Below are 19018 nucleotides of genomic sequence, written 5' to 3'. Positions count from 1 at the left end.
TTATAATTATACGTTCCGATGTAATGGATAAGAATCCATTAACTTCCTGTTATTTAACGGGTTAGTGAGTTGTTTCATCACTGTACTCGGTCGTAACTTTTACTCCCAATGGTGAGCTTTCCTTGGAATCATTCGCGTTCAGATCGGCCTCGGGGGAGCCAGTCATTGTCCTGAATATTTGTTTTGGTTGCAGACACTTGAACCATGGGAGATTCGACGAATGGACTGATGGCATTGTAGGTCTAGGAAACGGTAATCTCTCGATTGTTAATCAGTTGAGTAAAATTATTATGGGCAGATTCGCTCATTAGATGGTGTTTTCAAAATTAAGAATTGTGTCCAGCAAAATCAGTTCTGGAAGCAATGCGGTTTTGTGTCAGGATCCGAAGTCCAGACAACTCCAATTTTTACCAAACATACCAAAGATATGATTTAAAAGGACCTATAAATATAGTTCTGAATACCAAAAATAAGATTAAACAAACAGTTCTGAATATAGCTGGTCTGGATGAAAAGAAAAAGAAAAGTTTGGTGAATCTAGCCAGCATTCATCATCAAGTTTTTAATGGTATAATCGATTACGGAAGAATGAATAAAAAACATTCGGCGACATTCCTTGTTTCTGCACTCTGTGTGATCATGGTTTGGTTTGTTATGATCTTAGAGCTCCAACCATGAGAAACACTTAAAAACAGTACTCCACCCATAACAAGCCTTTGTCTATAATTATATTCATGAATGACTATATTTGTCGAAACACTACAAGTCTGTAGTAAATTTCACGTCATCTCCCGCAATTTATTTTCCTCCTTCCCGCTGATTACATATTATTTATTACCATATTAAACTGATATATTCTATTTATAACAATCTAAATATTAATAACATACGATTTTTAAACTATAGCCAATACCATTAAAGTACATCTCACAGGTTTAACAAATTTTACATAATGTCTTACAGGTCCAATTTAGCCAACGATTATAGCCAACGGCGTTGGAAATGCTATTAGAAAATAAATTATTATAATAAGTTATTCTCAAATAGAGGTACTACCTCCATCCCAAATTAGATGTCCTTATTGACTTTGGGCACGTAACTTTAGGTGCATTGACCGTCTACTTCCGAAATTTATTTTTTTATTTTTTCTTTTATAAATGAAAATTTCATATTTTAATTTTTATTTGCAAAAATAAAATTTTAAAAATAAGTCACATATCTATGCGGTCAATGGATCTTAAAGTGTGCCCAAAGTCAACAGGGTCATCTAATTTGGGACGGAGGGAGTAACTTTTTTGTTATTGTTAAAAGAAAAGGTTATGATTTGAATAGTTCAAAGTGATGTATTCATTCTTTGTTTAGTCTGGTTTACTCAATTAACTTAGAGGGGTGTATTAGATTGGGATTTTAAAGTATTTTTTTGCATTCATGAAATTTGAGGGTATTCGATTGAGATTGTTTGAAATCTATTAAAATCTAGAGGTATTCAATTGGGATTTTAAATTATGCTACAAAATCTGGTGGTATTCAATTCGGATTTTAAAATAAATCTGATGGTATTCAATTGAGATTGTTTAAAGTTCATTAAAATCTGATGGTTTATAGATTTTTTTGCATTTCATAAAATGATGGATTTTGTGGCATTTTTCCGCGTATTTTAAGTTTTTTTAAATCCCACCGAAATCAATTAGATTTTGAAGTATTGTGCTTAAATCCTATCAACTATGCGACATTTTATTAAAAATCCGCACAAAATCAAAATCATATATAATCCATTAAAATCCGTAAACTAAAAACAATCCATTAAAATCCCAATCGAATACACCCCCGTTAAATTGAAAAATTTACAAGAATGTGCTGCTGTAAAAATGTACTGATCTTAAAGTTGTATATATAATCCAAAATTTATCATTTATCATTTAAATTTTAATATTATTTTATTAGTATTTTATTATTAATGAATTGAAATTTGATTAAAATATCGACAATCATATCTTTCTTAAAATTTTAAATTTTACAAAATTTTTAATATATTATAACCAAGTATTTTAAAATTAAATCATTTTTTCATTTTTAGTTAAGAATAACTTAAAAATGACAAAAAATAATCATAATATTTAAGAATTAAAACAATTGATTTGCTTATTAGAAAAAATGATTTGGTCCCCAACACCAACAAGGTAAAAAAGATGAAAAGGGTAATGATCTCAATATAAAACGTGGCAGGCAAATATATATCCTCTGGGTATATCTATATCTGTATATGTATTACTTATGTAACCGAAGTACAAACTGCACGTGAGACTACTCAAAGTAGCTAAAAATCTATGCTCCCTGCACTTCTGCTCTTTAATTTTTATCTGCTTCAACTCTTTTAACTGGTATCAATTTTATTTTATTTCTATCAGTTTTTTCTTTTGTTGTTGATTTTCAATCTGATCTTGAGTATATTTCATGTTTTTGGATTATGGGTTTGGATGATTTCTGTTTATATGTTTGACTAAGTGCTTATTAATATTGTCAGATGGTAATATGAGTAACACAGTTTGTATTTTCTCGATATTTTTTAAAGTTTTTTATTGAGATGTTGAAGATCTGTGTTCTTATCAAGTCTTAGTATTATATGGAGTAGTACATACATACATGTAAGTATAGATATATGTGTGTTTTTATTAATGTGCTGATGGGTAGTTCATACACTTGATTATTTAAACAACGGGTATTTTAAAGATCCGATTTTGGATGAGTAGATGATTGTTGGTTTATCGATGAGTATCAATACCAGTATTCTGGTTTTTGTGATGCAATTATTTGTTTCGGTTGCGGAGAAACTAGAACTGCTTGTATGAATTATGATTGTTTAGGTACATTAGGATTCCTGATTGCAGTTTTCGGGAGTTTTGATGGAGCTTCTATGCTATTTCACAGGCTGTAGCTTACTAGATTTGAATTGCGTTTACACCATTTATACCCTTTTCTGGTAGTAAAATTGAGATTACTTGGAGAAGTAGAATAGAACTTTACCGGATAAGTTTGCACCACGTGACTGCACACTTTTGTTAAAATAAATTAACACATAAAACTTATGATAGTTTATGAGCAGTTAGCTTTAATCTATGTTACATGCTGGTAAGCAAACTAAACACTGACTAGGACTTTGCTCTGTTTTTCACCTGATTGAAGTTTGCTTAGCTTACCAATAGTTATCAGTATGTTATTCTGGGAAGCTGAGATACCTTGTTATACAGTCTTCTTGTTTAGATTTAAAATGTTTTTTTTCGTTTTCTGACATTTATATTGTAGATATATTCTTTACACCTGGCTATGTTAATATCAATTTAACTGCATCTATACTTTTATCTTTCAGTCATGGCTTCTTTCGTTGGTCCTCCCGTTCCGCTTCCAAAAAATGGTTACAAGGCTTATGAAGATCCCTCTTTTATTAAGTGGAACAAGAGAGATGCTCATGTTACATTACGTTGCCAGGACTCAGTTGAAGGTATTCATTCTTATTCTTTGTTCTTGTTACTCATAGCAGCTATAGTCATTGGTAGTATTAATCTGGTGATGGGTGCTAATTATCTTATATCAAATGTTTATATGTGAAAATGTATGAAACTATATAAAAATTTATGTCATGTATAGCAGCGAATACTGGTTATTAGGTAGGGGAGATTTTTGTGCAGAGGCATGTTCTATAAGTAAATGTGCGATTATGATAGAGTAGCACTTTGAAGTTGGTTCATTGTTTGTCTTCTAGTCATCTATATAATTTCCCTTATCTAGAACATAGTTAAATGTGAGATTATGCATATAAATATTACTATAGGCTCCGAATATGAGGTAGCAACAGGGATGTTTCCAGTCAGTTTTTTGCTTTACATAATATTTTTGTATTGGGATAGTTGCTCCAAAACATTACATGGGATTTACGCTGTAAAAAAGAAAAAAGGATGCACGAAAGGCTTAACTTATACACTTGAAATTAATATGTGGCATGTTTAAGTGTCTTGAGGCATTGCACTGAAAAGCTTTCTGCATACCAGATGATACTCACAAGTCATAACTCATTGTCTATGTACATTTCGTATATTTGAATAGGATCTCTTAGATACTGGCATGAGCGCAACAAAGTGAACCTACTGGCATCTCAATCAGCGGTTTGGGATGATGATGCTGTTTCTCAGGCTCTTGATTGTGCCGCTCTTTGGGTCAAGGATTTGCCTTTTGTGAAGTCCTTGTCTGGTTATTGGAATTTTTTGCTTGCTTCCTCTCCTGCCAGTGTTCCTTCGAACTTTTATGATAATTCATTCCAAGATTCAACATGGGACAAAATACCTGGTAACTATTCTTATTCTTTAAGCTCTACATTTATCTTCTTTTTTTCATCTAGGAACAGCCATTTGCATTTATCAGTTGCCCCAAAAATACTTTCTCTACGCTAATACTGAATGATGCATTGCTTGTAACCTTTTCATATAGCCAGTCAAATTGGAAACAATGATCCTAATATTTGGAGGTGTGACATTAAGCCTAGAATTGTCATCAGAAGTATTAACAATGTAATATATATAATTTACCATTGGCAGATCACTTTCATGCCTTATCTTATCAATAGTTGTGTTCATAAGATGGTTGTGTTCTAAGATAATTCTTTTTATGTTATTTGGTACAGTACCTTCTAACTGGGAAATGCATGGATTTGGTCGGCCTATATACACAAATGTAGTATATCCATTTCCACTTAATCCACCTAGAGTTCCTGATGATAACCCAACAGGCTGCTACAGGACATACTTCAACCTACCAAAAGAATGGGAAGGTATGACAGCAACCATAACTTATCATTGCTCATGCTATGTAATTTTACTTGTTCAAAAGGAGGGGAATAGAAAAATTGAAAATACTGACAAACTGTTATCCTTTGTTCACCCAACCCCAGAAACGCTAAACATCAATGTGGATACTTTAGTAAAGAAACTTATGTTGGATAGTGATGTCTGTTCTTTTCATTGTATCATAAAGTCGATGATGATCCTCGAACTTTGTGATCTGCAATTGATTCAAAAGTTTGGTGATTGTGTTTTTCTCATTGTACCATAAAGTCGATGATGATCCTCAAACTCTGTGATCTTTAATTGATTCAAAGTTAGAAATAGCATTCATTGACATGAAAGGATGACTTGGTGTATATGTTTTGCCATTAGCAATTAACTCATTTGAGCACAAGATCTGGTTGCTCGTTAGAAATTCTTGAAAGGGTACTATTGAATGCTGATCTTGGAATGTATTTTATTAGTTTGGTTTTCCCAAGTTTATTAATAGTATTCATGTATGATGTTACAAGTTTCATTAATTGATATTATTATTCCATTTTTTATTACTGTATATCACAGAAAAATATGTTAATTTTTAAGTGTTACAAACCAGCTTTGTTATGTATTGTGCTTCTTTGACAGGTCGAAGGATATTTTTGCACTTCGAGGCTGTTGATTCTGCCTTCCATGCATGGATAAATGGTGTTGCTATTGGATACAGGTCAATAATTATTGCTTAGAGTTCGGTCTCTGTGATAATAAGTAATAACTATGTACCTCTTGTTTAGATGTTATTATGTTCCAAAAAATGGCGGAGTAAAGGATCTATATTTTGTCGAAGACTGTAAGTTGCAAAGCATTTAAGCGAGTTATATGTTGTCAGGACGAACACTTTACAAAAATTTTAGACAATTATGATCATGATAATGATTTATGTTAAAAAAAAAATGGGGCAGGACTCTTTAAAAAAAAATACCGTCGCTAGATTTATTGTTTTTGGTATAACTATCAAGTGTCTATAAGAACTTATCTTCATTGTTTATTTAGCAAGTACCCTTCAGGGGCTGTGTACAGTTACTACCATATTCTATAACTATGAAGTTAATTTTGATAGTGACTTACATTTATATGCATGTACACCAGTCAGGACAGTAGACTACCTGCAGAGTTTGAAATTACCAGTTTATGCCATTCATGTGGTTCCCAGAAGCAGAACGTACTAGCTGTCCAAGTCTATAGGTGGAGTGATGGTTCCTATCTTGAAGATCAAGACCACTGGTGGTTATCTGGTATTCACCGTGACGTGCTACTTCTATCCAAACCACAGGTTTGTATATAACATCGATGTCTATTTTCTATTTTATTTCTAGAAAAAAAAATCAGGTGCTACTTACCAGTGAATTTGCATGTATACACTTTTTAGCACTAGAAGTTTGTAGTAAAGATGTGCTAAAACTAATAAGGTAATGACATTGCTTTTTGTCCTTTTGTTGTGCATATTATTAATAAACAAAGGCTAATGGTAAAAGTGTGTATATGCTTACGCGATATATATCATTCTTTATCATGAGAAATTATTTTTCTATGGTAAGGTGTTAGACAAGCTTGGGATCGTCTACTTCAGAACAGATGGTCATTAATAATCTTTGAATCAGAATTTTTTTGAAAAGCCTGTGTTTACTCTCTAGAAAAAGCTAATACTGGTATGAATGTCATTATTTTTTTTTTATTCTGTAATCCTCTACTTAAGTATTTGCTAAATCACCTGTCTAGAAAATTAATGTAAGATGGAATTTGCAAAACTTTGTATGTTTCTGGTTTATTATAATGATTAGATAGTTCTGTATTTGAAATATGAAGAATAAATACAATCTGCCACTATAAGCTATTGACTCAACTTATGGTGAAGATCACTTCACACTTATGTTCAAGTATTAGCAGTTGTGATAGACACTACAGTTTTCTTGGCTGTAAAAGCAGATCAGACTATAAGTTTTTGCGGTGGATGGTGAATCTGAAAAATTGGAAACTGTGACAAACATCGCCATCGTAATTATTGATTATTTACTCTAGAAGAATATAGTAAGTATTTTACTCACATAATTGGATGAGAAATTTTGTGTGTGCAGGTGTTCATCATGGACTATTTCTTTAGATCAAACTTGGAGAAAGATTTCTCTTCTGCTGATTTACAGGTACATCTTGATTTTGCAAGGATATTGTTAATTTTTCTTCTTAATGTTCATACTTGAATTGCTTCACTTGCACTTACTTGAAAATTGTTCTACTCTGCTACATGTATAAGTATAACAATTCTTATCCCACACTTCAGTTGTTATCGTTAATTAAACTAGTTCAGATTTTCTGAGGTAATTCTATCTGGACTAGATTGTACTCGCTTATAAAAACCAGCTTTCTACTTTTAATCGTGATTCTTTTCACCTGTAAGTAAGGCTGATGTAGTCGTTTGTATCCAGTATGACTAGTTCTCTCTAAACTAGATGTATAACTCTTGGATATAATAGCCACAGCTCATCCTTACAGTTTTTCATTAATTTCTAATTGTAGTTTGTCCCTACTGTTCTTCATATATCACCAAACTTTTGCTATCAGTATGACTAATAGTCTGTGCAATACCTTGTTTTTTTCCATATTTTTTGTAAATTACTATTATAGTAGTCTGTGCTTGATCCTTATTATGTTGCTTCAATCTTATTTACCGAATGAATAATACTATTGCATGCAGAAAAGATATATGAGTCAATAAATCTGCCGTTCCGGTATATCTGGTTAAATACACCTAGAAGTCCTGGCAGCATCTTGTTATAAACAAATGATTATATTTTATGTTTAAAATTCAGGTTGAAGTTCTCATTGATGACTCAAAAGAAACATCCAAGGATAATTTCCTCAAAAACTTCACTATCGAAGCTGCAGTCTATGATACTGGAAGCTTTTCTGACAGTGATGGGCAGGTTGATCTGCTTTCGGCTGATGTATGTCATTTGAAATTTTGTCCACCACCTGCAGGAGTTCTTGGTTTCCATGGATACATGCTTTCAGGAAAACTTAAAATGCCCAAGCTTTGGACAGCGGAGCACGTAAGTATTCTCACCTTTTTATAAACTTCTCATAATCATGTCCTGGCAACTAGCATACTACTGTTTTTACTTGATATCACATACTGCTGCCATGTGAACATTAATGAGAAATATGTTGTCGTGTTTGCAGTATGGTCGGATATTTTAATTTATCTATGCATGATGAGCTCATCTAACATTGCCCTCATGTTTTCACAGCCAAATTTGTATACTCTTGTTGTCACCCTCAAAGATGCGTCAGGCCAAATTATTGATTGTGAATCATCACAAGTAGGCATACGCATGATCTCAAAAGCTCCAAAACAGCTTCTTGTAAATGGGCAACCAGTTGTCATAAGAGGGGTAAACAGGCATGAACACCATCCACGTCTTGGAAAAACAAACTTGGAGTCCTGCATGGTTAAGGTGACACCATATGTAGTTCTAGTTCCCATTAGCCATAGTTTTTCCACACATCAGTAAAAGTGCTAGTTGGCAATCATGGCTCTAACATCAAAGTTTATTTTCTTTTTCAGGATTTGGTTTTAATGAAGCAAAATAATATAAATGCTGTAAGAAACAGCCATTATCCGCAACATCCACGGTGGTATGAATTGTGCGATCTGTTCGGAATGTACATGATTGATGAAGCCAACATTGAGACGCATGGTTTTGATTATACTGGACATTTCAAGCATCCCACCAAGGAACCAGTATGGGCTTCAGCTATGTTGGATCGTGTCATCGGCATGGTTGAGAGGGACAAAAATCATGCATGCATTATTTTATGGTCCTTGGGGAATGAGGCAAAATATGGTCCCAATCATGATGCACTTGCTGGTATCTGACATTTTATATAATGGAGCATCTCTTGACTTGATTTAATAGAAATTATGAAGTGTTACTTATTATTCTCTTTACGTCAAATATAATTTTATAAGACTGTTTAAAAAAGCAAAGCCAGCCTCTTTCTTCACTCTATATTTAGTAATACATTAGGTCCATTTACTGTTTCTTAAAATCTTACAGTTCCAGTTCGATCTGAAGTCGTGTGATTTTCTAAATGCACAATCATTCAATGTGAACTTGACGATTATTCATATGTATTAAGGTCAAAGTTTAAATTTTATTTTTTCTCCAATCTTCAGACAGAGGTAGTGAGCCACTGGTTCCGGTTCGTATTTGCATTGAATACAGAATGCACTGGTCTCGACTTTTACATTTTTGGGAATAAAATAATAAAAATCCTCAAAGCTTGGTATTCCCATGACGTCATGTCTATGTAGCCAACTTATGGGACCAAACCATACCTGCTGTAAATCTGTATTATCAGGCATGCATTTTCCCTTTTACTAATCCATATTAAATGTCTACAGGTTTGTTGTATTTACCAATCTGCTCCTCATACTCAGTAGTCATGTTACATTTCCAGCTATACACATTCCGCATTGATACTTGTTTTTAAAAACTAGTCAGAGCAACCACCTATCTCTTAAAGCATCTAGATTTCAAACTTTTATTTGACTTATGTAAACACTGTTTTAAGACATTATATAATGACATTTTAATTTAGTCATGGTCATAAATGACTTGTTTCAGGCTGGATACGTGGTAAGGATCCATCAAGGCCTTTACACTATGAAGGTGGTGGATCTAGGACGACTGCTACAGATGTAGTGTGTCCGATGTACATGCGTGTATGGGACATAGTTAAAATAGCCCAAGATCCTAATGAAACACGGCCTGTGATATTATGCGAGTGTGTTCTCCTTTTCTCTGATTTTGCACCTCTGTTTATTCTTAGACATGGATTTTAATCAACTAAAACTGTTTTGATGCGTTGACAGGTATTCGCATGCAATGGGAAACAGCAATGGAAGTCTTGATGAATACTGGAAGGCGATCGATACTACTTTTGGTCTTCAGGGGGGCTTTATCTGGGATTGGGTTGATCAGGTTCCAGTCAACAAATCCCTCATCTGTCTAATGTTCATTATTATGTGAAAATTCCAGTTGTTATGTTACTAAGTTTTTGTATGATGCACTGTTAACCTGGTAGCAAAAAAATTCATGATCTTGTTTCATGAGAGACATAACGGTAAAATAATCAAATTATATCTCTTCAACTCCAACAATAGTTATGAAGCCTTGTGAACAGTCAGAGATCATATACAGTATATAAGCTGGAAGGGCTCTACTATTTGTAACAGACTTAAACAGATGTTTGTGCAAAGTTGTGTATCAAGAAACAAACTGTAAACCAGATGAGTGAAGTTTGACATCTAATAGCCACAAGTTGTGATCTCAACTATAGTTCAGAACTGTGGCAATTTGTATATTTGACTCTGATCAAGCCCAAAACGATATTAGATTGCAAACAGCTACATTGTTTACATGTTGAACCTTTAATTTGCTTACATTCTTTTGAAAAAATTATTAATATATCGCACCACCTCTCCTCAGGTGTCCATTATGTTACCCTTTTTTTTTTTGAACTTTTAGAAGCTCCCTTCCCACCATTTCTGATGTTTCATGTCATTAGAAAGTTTTAAGTGTTTGCTTTCTGTGCAGGGATTGTTGAAGGAAGGTTCTGATGGCACTAAGCATTGGGCGTATGGAGGTGATTTTGGTGATATCCCGAATGATTTGAACTTTTGTCTTAATGGTATAGTGTGGCCAGATCGATCTATTCATCCTGCAGTGCACGGTAAGTAATTTAGACGACATGTTATACCAAGTTTATCCAAGACAAGAAGTTCTCACATTTTTTCAAAGATGGCATACTTTATACAAGATAATCAAGTTGATTGTTATTCTAGAGGTCAAGTATTGTTACCAGCCAATCAAGGTGTCACTCGAAGACGGCATAATTAAGGTATCATCATATTTTCTATGCATTTGATGGCTCTTAAATTAAATTGTCTTATTTTAATTATTTTTTTTTGTTTTTACCTTGTAGATCACCAACACCCACTTTTTTGATACAACAGAAGGTTTAGTGTTTGACTGGACCCTTTATGGTGATGGATGTGAACTTGGATCCGGGATCCTCTCTGCACCAACAATTGAACCACAAAAGAGTTTCGAAATAAAGTGGGAGTCAGGTGTTTGGTATCAGCTTTGGTCTTCATCATCTGCTGCTGAAAACTTTATGACAATAACTGGGAAGCTTCTGCACTCTACGCGGTGGTCTGAATCTGGTCATTTCATTTTGTCTTCACAAATCCAGCTACCTGTTCAGCATGAATCTATAGCCCATGTAAGCTGTCTTTCTATAATCTATAGTCCAGTTGCCTGTCCAGAAGTAATCTATATCCTCATTAATTTATAGGATTTATGTGCAACAACTGTTCGTTTCAATCTATGGATTTTAGGTGATCAAAGTGAAAGATGCCACTTTCTCTAGTGAAATCACGGAAGATGCTATAAGAGTAAGCAACCATAAGTTGTGGGAGATAAAGATAAACAAGTGCACTGGCGCCATTGATAGTTGGACGGTAATTGATTTTTGGGTTTGATTAAATTAGTTACTTTTTTTGCATAAACTGAAAGTGAAGCAGCCAGGAGGACTTGGGATTACAAGTTATAATTCAATTCAAATTTCAAATTATAAAGCAACCTATACGTGTAAACCTATAAAATTTAAACATTAAAACCGTTTCTAAGTTATGCTCTTTCCTTAATATCTCATGGTAATGTCATGACTGGTAGGTTGAAGGGACTCGAGTTTTGCAGAAAGGGATATTCCCCTGCTTCTGGCGAGCACCGACAGATAATGACAAAGGAGGAGAGTCAAAAAGTTACTATTCAAGGTGGAAAGCTGCTAATCTTGATGCTGTATCCTTCCTGACTGAAAGTTGTACCATTGGGAATAAGACAGACAGTCTTCTGGAAGTAGCAGTTGTCTATCTTGGTGTAGTAAAACATAAGGAGAAAACTGTCTCCGAGTCGAAAGATTCAGACGTTCTTTTTAAAATTAATGTTGGATACTTCATCCATGGTACTGGAGATATTGTTATGAAATGCAATGTGATTCCAACTCCAAATCTTCCACCATTGCCGCGTGTTGGAGTTGAATTCCACTTGGACAAATCTGTGAACCATGTCAAGTGGTTTGGCAAGGGGCCATTTGAATGCTATCCAGACCGAAAATCAGCTGCCCATGTTGGAGTATATGAAATGAATGTCGATGATATGCATGTCCCATATATTGTTCCTGGAGAATGTTCAGGTAGGGCAGATGTGAGGTGGGCAACATTTTTGAACAAAGAAGGTTGTGGACTCTTTACGAGCATATATGGTGAGTCTCCACCTATGCAAATGAATGCAAGTTACTACACCACAGAAGAGCTTGACCGAGCGACACACAATGAAGAACTTATTAAAGGAGATTATGTTGAGGTATATTCCATTTATTGACTTCATTAAATGCAATAATTTAGTTTTATAACGTTAAAAGACTTATCCAAAAACAAGTTCATGACAATGGAACATAACACATATTCTATATGATATGAGCAACTAGAAGAGATAAAAAATAGTATAGAGTGCGTAAGGAATAAATCTTGCTGTCATTGATCTTAAATTCTGAAATATAATCAAGATAAAAAACTCTTGTTATAAACACCTGCATAAATTACTTGCACTGGACATTGAATCATCACAGGGGGGGACTCCTAGTTTTGTTACCAGGTCTTTAGACAAACACGACTTAGTTGCTGTTCTACGTATTTTTGGGCAAGAAATGGTTATACATTGATGATTGATATAGCAATATTATATATGATTTATTTTTTCTAATGCAGGTTCATCTTGATCACAAGCATATGGGTGTGGGAGGAGATGATAGTTGGTCGCCAAGTTGCCATGAAAAGTATTTGGTTCCGGCTGTGCCATACGCCTTTTCCATCAGATTCTGTCCGATCACTTCTGCCACTTCCGGGCATGACCTGTACAAACTGCAGCTCTGAAAGATTTTGTGGTTCGCGAACAAGAACCGTGCCTCTGTAGTATCTTCATATGATAGGGATTCGCTTATCCGTTGAGCGAATTCAGCTGGCTTGCAGAGGTCACAACAATTCTCAAGTTCAAGTGCAGGCATTAGGCAATGCTGGACTTGACCATGCATCTATGAATCTGTTTACTAACATATAATTTAAATTTACTGATATACAAATTGGAATAATTTTGAGTTCACAATAACAGATTTTGTGAAATTATTCTTCTCAGATGTGCATGATACATTTATTGTCTCTATTCACTGTGGTGATGAGTAGAAAGTTCTGGCATTTCGAGATTTTTTTTCCTTTACAAAGTCGAGTGTTTAAATAGATATATGGTAAACAATTGAGTTCGAATGTATAAATATACTCTCGAGGTGTGTCGTGAAAAGCGAGATTCGACTTTTGACACAAAATAAAGAATAATCGAAAATTAATTGAATTGATTAGAAATTAATATGAATTGATTAGAAATTAATAAGATGACTAATGAATAATTAGATTTTTAATTAGTTCGGTAAATTATGGAATAAAAATTAATCAATAACTAAATTAAATATTTATTTTATTTTTGGTAAAAATAATATATATAATTTTAAAATTAATATACTTATATAAAGGAGAAGCGAGAGGCGTGTAGGTGGCATTTTTCACATCGCTCCGTTCTATTTTTCTGAAATTTTTGGATGAAAAATATCAAAAATTAGAATTACTTTTTTAGTTTCGGATATATTAAAAGTAAGTTTCAGAATCTGATTTTGTTTTAGATTATTTATGGAATATATCAGCTTGAAAGTTTTAATCTGATTTTGTTTCGGATTATATAATTATGGGAAAAAGTAGCACACAGGTCTCTCTGCACCTATAAATACCCGTATAGGTTGTAGGGTTTTAGATCATCTAAACACATCTTTCTGATAGTTTTATTGCTCGGTTTCTAACTCGGTGGTGCCGTTTTTCTGCTCCAACGATAAGTGAAGGCTGTTTACACGGTATTAGAAAAAATAAAGGTTGTTGCAAGCAAAGGTATGTGGGAGTCAACAAATCCAAACACGGGAGAAGAATATAGTCTTGACATGATTTTGATGGATGATATCGATAAATTAACTATTAGTGATGTATGTTTGTTGGTTTTTTTTTTGTAATATTTGTTTTGTTCATCGGACATGTTTGTTGTTGTTAATTTTTATATGATTTACTTTGTATACATGAAAAAATTATTCATGCATTATCTGTTTGCTCCGTTCTTTTAAGTGAAGGCTGTTTATGCAGTATTAAAAAATAAAGTTTGTTACAAGCCAGGGTAGTTATAGACCACTATCTCACGGATTTAAGTTAGATGTTTTTGTGCACAGTCAATCCAAAAAATTGAAGGAAAGTGACAATATAAGAACATGATTATTTTTAAAAAAAACACAAATAAAATTAAGATTCGTCGTGCTTTAAATTGTTAATTACGTGTAGAAACTTATTTTCATTTTTTCACCGTAAATTATAGTCCAATTTTGCAATTTTATATATTAGTATTGGTATTACATCAAAATTTTTATAATATAAAATTTATTTTATCCCACAAATATTGATTTTTAATCATTAATATATTTCTTATAGAAAGTCACAAAATTATTGCATTCTACAAATATTAATATTAAATTATTAACATAATTTTTATAGGCCGCCGCAACACGCGGATTCTCAACTAGTTTGATATAAAAAACGAAAACTCGAAACATGTACCATGGACCTACGAGTAAGTGAGTTGGGGCGAGGTGGACTGGCGGCTGTGGGTTTAGAGGGCTTTCGGCAGTCAAATACAAAGGGAGTCCTAGTTGGAGCCGACTATCTCTATCTTTTGTGTTTTGTCGGCTCCCCAGTCTTTTTATTACAACTAAAGACAACATCGTGCGCATCTGTTTCCACTGCACTTTCCGTTTCAACTTACCACTTCTTCTTCTTTCTCTTCTCTTGATCCACTCTTTATAATTTATCTTTCAGCTTCAAGATCGCTTCTTTCCATCTCTTTATTTCTGGGTTTCTTGTTTCTTCAGGTTTGCTTTCTGGTTCATACTTTCTTGTTGTGATTGTAGAGTTCTTGGTTTATGAATTGCTTCCGAGTACTGATCATGATTGTACTTTTATATTGTGATCCTTTACTGTGTTAGATAATTAGATTCATTCAGTTCTCTGTTTTTACCTTCACTGTTTTAATATGTATGCTTCTGGCCTCTCTCTCTCTCTCTCTCTCTGTGTGTGTGTGTGTGGTTTTGTTAGCTTGAGTTAAAATGTTAGATGTAAGGTCTTGTGAGTGTGGATGGTGCAAGTGATGTGGCGACACGGTGATCATTTTTTCTACTGAATGATTCAAGTTTAATTTAGGTTTTTTAGTGTAACAGAAATTTGTGTGAATTGGGGTGTTTTTTGCTGTTATAGATATTAAATTATTAATGATTATTAGTATCTAGTGTCGGTTTGACATTGTCGTGGCCAACCTGCCTCGGGGAAAAGTAATGTGCAGGAAAGTGAGGAATGCTATAATGTTGTGGGGAGAATAGATGTTTGCCTAAATATATTAATTTAATGTCGTGATGCTCTAGGGGAACTGTGATTATGTCTATGCTTTTCTCTGGTTGTATCACCTGTCCTGCTTGGGCTGCTTCCATTCCATATATGTTGGAAGACTTATGTATCTTTCCCTCTTTCTGCATTTTTCAGTTTCCGGGTTGCAGTTTGGGAATTAATCTCGGTTCAAAAAGTTAACAGATATCAGCTTAACTGGTTTTAAGTTTCGCTTAACTTTGTCTTGGATGGATGAAAGAGTATCACCTTCTGGTAGATTAAAATATATGTACCAGAGAATTTCAATGTCTCTGGCCTTGGTTGTTCTTGAGTGGCTTTTAATGTTTATGCTGTTCTTTGATGCAAGTTTCTCATACTTGATTACAAAGTTTGCCCGCTTATGTGGGCTGCCAATTCCTTGTCTGCTTTGCTCGAGACTTGATCACGTTATAGGAAAGGAGAAGAAAGGATTCTATTGGGATTTGATATGTCACAATCATAAGTTGGAGATATCTTCTCGAGTTTATTGCCATGTTCACGATAAACTTGTTGATGTCCAAGAGCTGTGCGAGAATTGCCTCTTCTCGTGTGCCACAGTAAATAAGTCTAATGCAGAAACATATCGAGTATTGGTAGGTAAATTAGGAACCAATCCTCCCACTGGTATTAAGGAAATATTAGTGGATTCGAATTGTAGATATAATTTCTCAAAGACAAAAATCTGCTCTTGTTGCCAGAAGCAATGGATTTCAGGAGGAATTACTCAAAACAAACTTCACACTGCACCATTTAGTCCTGGCGCTAATGCTTCTGAACATAATGAACCTTTGCTGGTAAATACCGAACACCACATGGATGAAATGAAGAAAACAATAGATGAATCAGCTATGTCATGCAGAACTTCTTGTTTGAAGAATATCTCTTGTGATCCTTTGTCACATGTAGAATATAGTAAAGCAGAGATTACTTCTGATGGTGCATCAGAGATCCCTCATTATGATGATAGAGCTTTAATTCATGAAACAGATAGTCTTATTGTCAGCGAAACTGTTTGCTGTGTGGATAATGATCTTTCCGCTAGACATCTTGTATCTCCCTCTAAGCCTTCAGATTTAGATTCAGATGCACTGTTGGTAAACCATGGATTGAAAGAATTTAAGCCGCAAGATGTCAACCATAAGTTTGATCTACCTATCCCGTCAGACCTAATAACTTTTGATGAGGTTCCTCCATCTAATGTTGCAAAGCTCCATAAAACTGCTTCTGATGAGCTTATATCTGTTCATGAGGTTTCTTCATCCAATTACACAAGTGCTCCTGTTAAAGTGTCAGGAGAACCATGTAAGTATGATCTTTTGTGGCATAGGGTGTGCTTATTCTCCACTTTACAGTCTTCTGTTTAAATATTAAATCACAGGATCTCCATACTATTTGAGTTGCATCAAAATATGTAGTAATGTAATATCTTTTATAAATAATGCTGGCTAAAATAGAGCTCAGTGTTGCTAATTAAAATTTGTTGCGGCGTTCTCTTATTGCAGTAATGATTCCAGAAGCAGATGAACATGATCAGGAAAATGCTCCAGAGAGTGAAGTCAATGCTAAGGTCGAAAGTGAGCCACTTGCAGAGACTGAAGCACGCTTGGGTGAAATTTCCACTCTGACTAACACTGGTTCAATTATGCCGAGTAATTTGGATCTTGGTGATGCTTATAAGCTAGCTGTTGGCAATACAAGAAGGCAGTTGTCTGGAAAGCTTTTAGAACAAATATCTATGAAGGATTCTACAAAGCTTAGTGAAGATTTGAAGATGTTATTGTCACAAATGTCTGCTGCCCGAAGTCTGGAGTTACCTTTGTATGATATTAGCCCTAGAGTATCAGGAAATTTTGATGACATAAGAAGTACTGATTCTTCTCTTGGCACGGGAATGCATTTACTTCAAAAAAGAATTTCTCTTGAAAGGAACGAATCTGGCTTGTCTATAGACGGAAGTATTGTTGGTGATATCGAAGGCGAAAGTGTGGTTGACAGATTGAAGCGGCAGGTAGAGCATGATAGGAAATTGTTAGGTGCTTTGTATAAGGAATTAGAGGAAGAGAGAAATGCTTCTGCAGTAGCTACAAATCAGGCAATGGCTATGATTACCAGATTGCAAGAAGAGAAGTCGGCACTTCATATGGAAGCCTTGCAATGCCTAAGAATGATGGAAGAGCAGGCTGAGTATGATGTTGAAGCATTGCAGAAAGCAAATGATCTGATTGCAGATAAAGAGAAAGAGATAAAAGATTTAGAAGCCGCAGTTGAACTTTATAGGGAAAAATTAGGGAATGAATCATTAGTCCATTTTGTTACAGAGCCGTATTCTGATATTAAGACAGAAGACCTTGGAGTGGAGAATACACAATTAGCTTGAACAAAAAGGACATAATGTCTATAAACAGTTTGACTGATCCACAGAGTTCATTGCCGGGGTTTGATAATGAGAGGTTATACTTTCTTGCCCATTTTCTTCTTTTTGTCTGATATATCTCTAGAGTGGTCAATAATATAGAGTCCGCCGTTCACTTCTTATGCGGTCTTTTGTTTTGGGACAGATCCATAATTTCAAAGACATACTAAAAGATATCAGTTTAATTACAATATCATTATGATTATATACATAAAATTATATTTCTGTATACATATATGCATATTACATTCAAATATAGTTGTAGCATGTCTTCAAATCATACTGCGCAAACAGATTTATTAATAGACATTTTACATTCATTGTTTATTTCCTTCGTAGTAAGCTTCATTATACATGTTGATATATGTATTTTGATGATACACTTATTTTTCAAGCCCAGCCCTACGAGCGGGATATACCGGTTTCATTTTAATACATTTTCTTGCTAACTTTAGCTAAAAGAAAAAATTTGGATTGCAGTGGATTCGTTCTTAATGTAGGATTTTGAGAATAGACTGTTTTGGAATAAATAAACCAAAGTATGTCTAGAGATGTACCAATGTTTTCTGAAGTTTGTAGTATTAGTAGGCTATATATGCCTGTCATAAGTTACCGACCAGGATTGTGCAGTGACCTAGAAAAGTTTCGACATGTAGTAAATGATGATTGTGCAGCAGCCTGTCTGCTGTTTACTTATCAGGGAAAATACCACTTACTTGGTAGCATTCCCGCGTTAACAAATTATAACTTGTTTGGCATATATACTAATCTCTATTTGTTTTTTTTTTACTTTTCAGATGATTCTTTAGTACAGCATATACTTGATGAGAAGTGTGCATAGCCTATGAAGACAACAGGGTAAATTTGTACAGATTTGCAACATTTTCCTTCCGATATAGAGTTATAAGAGATTGCGAGTACTCTGAGTGTGGTTTCCTTCTCTCTCTTTTTTTTTGTTTCCAAAGTTTGATAATATACTGAGTTTTGGAAGAGCCTCTTGCTCTTTATCTTTTACTTGCAAGTAATGAGGTTTGGCTCGAATCAAGTGTGTAAAGTTTAAACTAGTCAGTTTGCTAATTTTGTGATGTTAATACAGAACTTGGGTTTGATCTA

At 34.2% G+C, this 19018-nt stretch overlaps 2 protein-coding genes across 4 annotated transcripts; both read left to right on the top strand.

Annotated features, from left to right (window-relative positions):
- The first annotated feature begins 2209 nt into the window (after window positions 1–2209).
- LOC108209172 (uncharacterized) lies at window positions 2210–13153 on the top strand. Of its 3 annotated transcripts, none has more exons than XM_017379951.2 (18): window positions 2210–2381; window positions 3368–3499; window positions 4102–4341; window positions 4676–4822; window positions 5460–5538; window positions 5961–6144; window positions 6947–7012; window positions 7679–7918; window positions 8117–8323; window positions 8434–8737; window positions 9497–9656; window positions 9745–9853; window positions 10469–10604; window positions 10717–10772; window positions 10857–11156; window positions 11272–11394; window positions 11609–12298; window positions 12703–13153. In XM_017379951.2, exons 2-18 carry the CDS (start codon window positions 3370–3372, stop codon window positions 12865–12867), a joined length of 3336 nt encoding a protein of 1111 aa, XP_017235440.1. In that variant the 5' UTR covers window positions 2210–2381; window positions 3368–3369; the 3' UTR covers window positions 12868–13153. The 3 variants fall into 3 exon arrangements, with proteins under 3 accessions (XP_017235440.1, XP_017235442.1, XP_017235441.1); XM_017379953.2 differs by lacking the exon at window positions 2210–2381 and adding an exon at window positions 2423–2527; XM_017379952.2 differs by lacking the exon at window positions 2210–2381 and adding an exon at window positions 2525–2645.
- A 1565-nt stretch (window positions 13154–14718) lies between these two features.
- LOC108192547 (myosin-binding protein 1) lies at window positions 14719–19018 on the top strand. Its single transcript, XM_017372742.2, has 4 exons — window positions 14719–14945; window positions 15610–16794; window positions 16995–17942; window positions 18703–19018. The coding sequence occupies exons 2-3, from the start codon at window positions 15702–15704 to the stop codon at window positions 17867–17869; spliced, it is 1968 nt and encodes a 655-aa protein (XP_017228231.1). The 5' UTR covers window positions 14719–14945; window positions 15610–15701; the 3' UTR covers window positions 17870–17942; window positions 18703–19018.

Source organism: Daucus carota, chromosome 2, assembly GCF_001625215.2.
Source record: "Daucus carota subsp. sativus chromosome 2, DH1 v3.0, whole genome shotgun sequence".
NCBI classification, from domain to species: Eukaryota; Viridiplantae; Streptophyta; class Magnoliopsida; order Apiales; family Apiaceae; genus Daucus; species Daucus carota.
The sequence above is the reverse complement of the archived record's forward strand: the minus strand, read 5'-3'. Positions and strand labels throughout refer to the sequence as shown.

Bases quoted from the DNA above. Each gene is read 5' to 3' on its own strand.
- LOC108209172 (XM_017379951.2), top strand. From the start codon at position 3,370: ATGGCTTCTTTCGTTGGTCCTCCCGTTCCGCTTCCAAAAAATGGTTAC. The intron at 9,854-10,468 runs GTTCCAGTCAAC...CTTTCTGTGCAG, and splicing joins TCTGGGATTGGGTTGATCAG to GGATTGTTGAAGGAAGGTTC. The intron at 11,395-11,608 runs GTAATTGATTTT...CATGACTGGTAG, and splicing joins GCGCCATTGATAGTTGGACG to GTTGAAGGGACTCGAGTTTT.
- LOC108192547 (XM_017372742.2), top strand. From the start codon at position 15,702: ATGGATGAAAGAGTATCACCTTCTGGTAGATTAAAATATATGTACCAG. The intron at 16,795-16,994 runs GTAAGTATGATC...CTCTTATTGCAG, and splicing joins TAAAGTGTCAGGAGAACCAT to TAATGATTCCAGAAGCAGAT.